The 4,533-nt window shown below is 40.2% G+C and overlaps 1 protein-coding gene across 1 annotated transcript; it reads left to right on the top strand.

The window, feature by feature from the left end:
* The first annotated feature begins 475 nt into the window (after positions 1–475).
* Positions 476–3,288, top strand: LOC140739863 (protein S100-B-like). Its single transcript, XM_073068465.1, has 3 exons — positions 476–626; positions 2,705–2,873; positions 3,031–3,288. The coding sequence occupies exons 2-3, from the start codon at positions 2,736–2,738 to the stop codon at positions 3,184–3,186; spliced, it is 294 nt and encodes a 97-aa protein (XP_072924566.1). The 5' UTR covers positions 476–626; positions 2,705–2,735; the 3' UTR covers positions 3,187–3,288.
* The last annotated feature ends 1,245 nt before the right edge of the window (positions 3,289–4,533 follow it).

Below are 4,533 nucleotides of genomic sequence, written 5' to 3'. Positions count from 1 at the left end.
ATTGAATACAGAAGAAGTGAAATCTGACTAAACAGTTCATAAGCTTTGGTTAGGACACACTAGAATACAGCACCAAGTTCTGGTCACAGCACTTTAGGGAGGGCGTGAAGGAGTTAATGGGGGATAACAATGTATGAAGCAGGGGCAAGAGAAAGTCAATTGGCTCTTTGAACTTGCTCCCCCATTCATCCATTTCAACTAATCCTCCACCTCAGAATATCCAGTCCACATTTTAATAATGTTGAGAAATTTGTAATCTGCAAACTGTTTTAATAACATCAGTTTGAGAATGTATTTATGACTGACCCACGTGGGTCTACTCTGCAAGTCAATAAACAAGTTTTTGTTTAAAATCTGGCTCCTTCAGTTGATGATTCATCCATCAGACATCTGACCCCAATGGGGTCAGTGTGTGGGTGTGGAATGAAGGGAAACGTTCTTACAGAGCAACCAATCGAATTGATTCAGCAATTCAGGAAGTTGGAGCTCTAATCTTTAATTGGGGGATTTTGAGGAGTTAAGCCAGTGAAAACTGGAGGGTGGGGTTGACTGCGGTGATTGACAATCATGCTATATAAACAGAGAAGGGTGGGGTTGAATAGTGTCGTCTTGCATTTGTAGAGCTGGTAAGGCAAGTTTTGTAGTTATTCAGACCGCAGGCAAATTGTAAATTAATGAAAATGGTCTTAGATGTATGACTGTTAACTAAATTTAGAATTTATTCAGTTTCAACTTTTCGATGTTTGCTTTCTGTTTTTTAAAGTTTCCGTTAATATTTGCTTTAATGTTATAATCTTGCTGGTTTAATTAGCTAAGTTAACAAATTAATCTTGCTCTATTTTACTGTATAATTATGGTGTAAGTTTTTAAATTTCATGAAGTTTATGACTAGAACTTTTCAAAAACACAAAGATCTCTTAAAGTCATCCATTTTTAAGCTGTAGTTAGCTAAAATCTAGTTCATAATGAAGACACTGGAACTGGGCAAACTGCCCAGGTGCCATTGTACATTTGAACTAGGATAGTTATGATCTGGTTTGGGGAAAACTACAGTAGTTTTGTAATTTTCCTAGGACATAAAAACACTATTTGCCAAAAGACCACTACAGACATAAGGTTGTGGTCTGTTATTTGTAATACTGGATTTTAAAAAAAAGTTCAGCTTGTCCAACCTTACTGGTAATATAGGTGGGGAACTGTGCTGTTTGGGGTGTGTGAGGGGGAGGTCTTTGTAACAAGACAAGAATAAGTATGGAAATGGGTTTTCACTGGTTGGTAGAATGAAGTACTTTAAATTGGAATACTAATTGGATCTGGGCATCATTCGAGTGCAAAGTTAATGTTCAGATCATCGAGAGCAATTTAAGGCCTCAAATGAAAGCTTTGCTGACATTGTCCCCGAGTCCTGTACGGCTGGAATACGGGACTGCTTTTGTTGGAAGTATTTACCTTTTTATAATATAAGATGAGATCACACCCACAGACCTCTTTTGTACTTCATGTAAATAATATATCCAATTGGGTATAATAAATATTTAATTGATCTCTAAGATTTTGTACTCCAGTTACAGAGTTCTGTTTCGGTTTACCACTCTTGTGGGAACATTAGTTTCCCTAATTTGCAGCCTTGGTCCTTTTACTGTACTCTTGTCCCTATCCTTAGCTTACTCCTTTGATATATTCAACCCTACTCATCCAGTCTTCTACTGTGCTCAGTTTTCCAATTGTGGCCATATCTTCTGTGCAGGTGCATTTTGCCTTTGTGGCAGCCAAAATGTACTTGAACTAATTTTGGGTTCAATCATAACCTCTTTGCACGTCACAGTCTTGGCCGAGAAAGGTAAGAATTACAAATGCCTTCTGCAGTGCATTCAGAAATGAGTCGAGGGTTTTTGAGGTGGGCTTGTTAAAATCCATTTGTGGTATATACAAGTTGCTGCTTGCTCATTCCTTGTGCTACATCATTGGGTTTGGAGTTTGTGAACTACTGTAGGTTTCCTGAAGGTGTTTAAGGAATTAAAACTCATGTAATAACTGAGTGATATTTATTTAATACCATATATTTCAGTTTGCCAGGCTCTGAAACTCTAAACTTGTTTTGAACCCTGGAACACTGTGGTTGCATAGTCTTGGCATTTAATGAAGATTGTGACTAACTTCATGTCATTTTGGAAATTGATTGGGATCAGTTGGGGCAATAAGATCTAATGGCAAAGCAAACTCAAGGTCTTGATTGACTTGCATTTTCATTGTGCTAAAGCCATTAGACATGGGAACATAATTTGTCCCAACAAGTCTGCTGTCATTCAATCATGGCTGACTTATTTCCCCACTCAACCTATTCTCCTGCCTTCTGCCCGTAACTGTTGATACCCCTAGTAATCAAGAGCCAATCAGCATCTGCTTTAAATATACTCGTAACTTGGCCTCCACAGCTGTCTGAGGAAATGACTGCTTTGGAGCACGTCATTGGGTGTATTTCCAGGAGTATCTTTAAACAGTGCATGAGCTGAAACAGCAAAACTGATGATGCAGTTGCTGCATTCTGAGAGCTGTGTATTGCTCACTAAAGTAAATGTAGAGACATTTTATTCTAACGTTTTGTTTGGGATTATATTCAGACAGTAACATTATACTTGTGTAATACTTAAATAGCATCACTAACTGCACTTTTCTTCACCCCCGTCCCTGCCCCCACCCCAAGTTGATTTGCTTTCAGATCTGCTAATCTAACCATGACTGAACTGGAAAAATGTATCGGTGCGTTGGTTGCTATCTTCCAAAACTATGCCGGAAAAGAGGGTAACCCAAATTCACTGAATAGGAGTGAAGTAAAAGATCTTCTGAAGAGTCAGCTGCCAGGTCTCCTGAAGGTATGTTCTGATGAGGATGGGTTAGAGTAATTGTCAAAATGGGAGATTTTTAAATCGGGGGCCGAGGTTACCTTTTAAAAGGACGGATACAAACTATCAAAGCACGTGCACACTGCACAAGTTTGTAAACTGATTTATTTTGTTCTGTCACCTCCAGAACCCGAATGACAAAGAGGGCTTGGACAAGGTTATGATGGACTTGAATGGTGATGGGGAGATGGATTTTGTGGAGTTTGGACAGCTGGTGATTTTACTCGGTGCTTTCTGCCATGAATCGCTTAAAAACATGCCAAAGGAAAAATACAAGGCCTGAATGACAAAAAATTTGCAGCCTGCAGCTCCATTGTCAAGGAAATGTTTAAAGTTCTTAACCTTGTATTTCGCTGCACTTAAATAAAGTATCTCATGAATTGTATTTTATTTTGCCTTGGTTGTGGTTGAAAATGGGAGTCTTGGACACTGGTGTGTCCAAAATGAATTTATTAAAGTATGTATACCATATAGAACACTGAAATACAATTTGCTACACAAAACAAAGAACCACAATAGAATTCAGTGAAGACTAACAAACATCCAATCTGCAAAAGAGGGCAATTTATGCAAATGATATAAAAATAAACAAGTAATTTGTAGAACGTGAGCTGCAGAGTCACGGACTGTGAAAACAGTTCAGCGCTGAGGTGAGTGAAGCTGGTCCAGGATTCCTGATGGTCGCTGGGTGACAGCTGCTCTACTGGAGGTGGACGGGATCAGAAACGTTATTTGTCCAGATTCTGCACTTACAATTAACCTGTGGTGTTTGGGAGATACGACCCTGAAATGAACGTGTGGTGGTTGGGAGATACGACCCTGAAATGAACGTGTGGTGGTTGGGAGATATGACCCTGAAATGAACGTGTGGTGGTTGGGAGATATGACCCTGAAATTAACGTATGGTGGTTGGGAGATATGACCCTGAACTACTACAGTCCTTTGGGTTAAGAAAATACCAAAGAAGTGTTGGGAAGTTAGTTGAAAGATTTCAACTCTAATGTTTTGGGTAAATGGGTGGTGTTGGAGTGGAATTGCATTTCTGAATTGGGATGGTTACAACAACAGAGGCAGAGTTGGGTGTTACACGCACCGACCGCTTTCCGCCTTTGTTATGGAGATTGAAAGCTTGGAAGGAATGCCTGAGTAGACATGAGTGTTCAACTGCAGAGTAACAGTGAGGGGAACATGAGCCAAAATTACGTTGATCCTGATGCTCTACCTTGGCTGTTCAAGCCAGGGTCATCCTTGCGTAATGAAATCAAAACTGGAGGCAGATATTGACTGTTTTCATAAGTAATGGCAGCCCACACACAAAATGCGGGAGGAACGCAGAACGTCAGGCAGCATCTACAGAGGAATAAGCAGTTGATATTTTGGGCTAAGACCCTGCACCAGGTCTGGCCAGTACTGTACTCAGACTGTCCAGTCCTTATGAAGCGACTTGGCCTGCAGAATCTCTCCATTCTAGTAAGGGAAGCCCAAGTATGCTGGGTCACACCTATTGTCCACCTATTGAAGCAGAGGTCCAGCCGCATTTGTGAAGGTCACAAGATGACTATTGAGTCCTGTCTCTGAGATGTCATCCTGTTTCTAGATTAGAATTGCATTTTATCTGGAGGACCACAGT

Source organism: Hemitrygon akajei, chromosome 16, assembly GCF_048418815.1.
Source record: "Hemitrygon akajei chromosome 16, sHemAka1.3, whole genome shotgun sequence".
NCBI classification, from domain to species: Eukaryota; Metazoa; Chordata; class Chondrichthyes; order Myliobatiformes; family Dasyatidae; genus Hemitrygon; species Hemitrygon akajei.
This window is presented reverse-complemented; position numbering and strand designations above follow the sequence as displayed.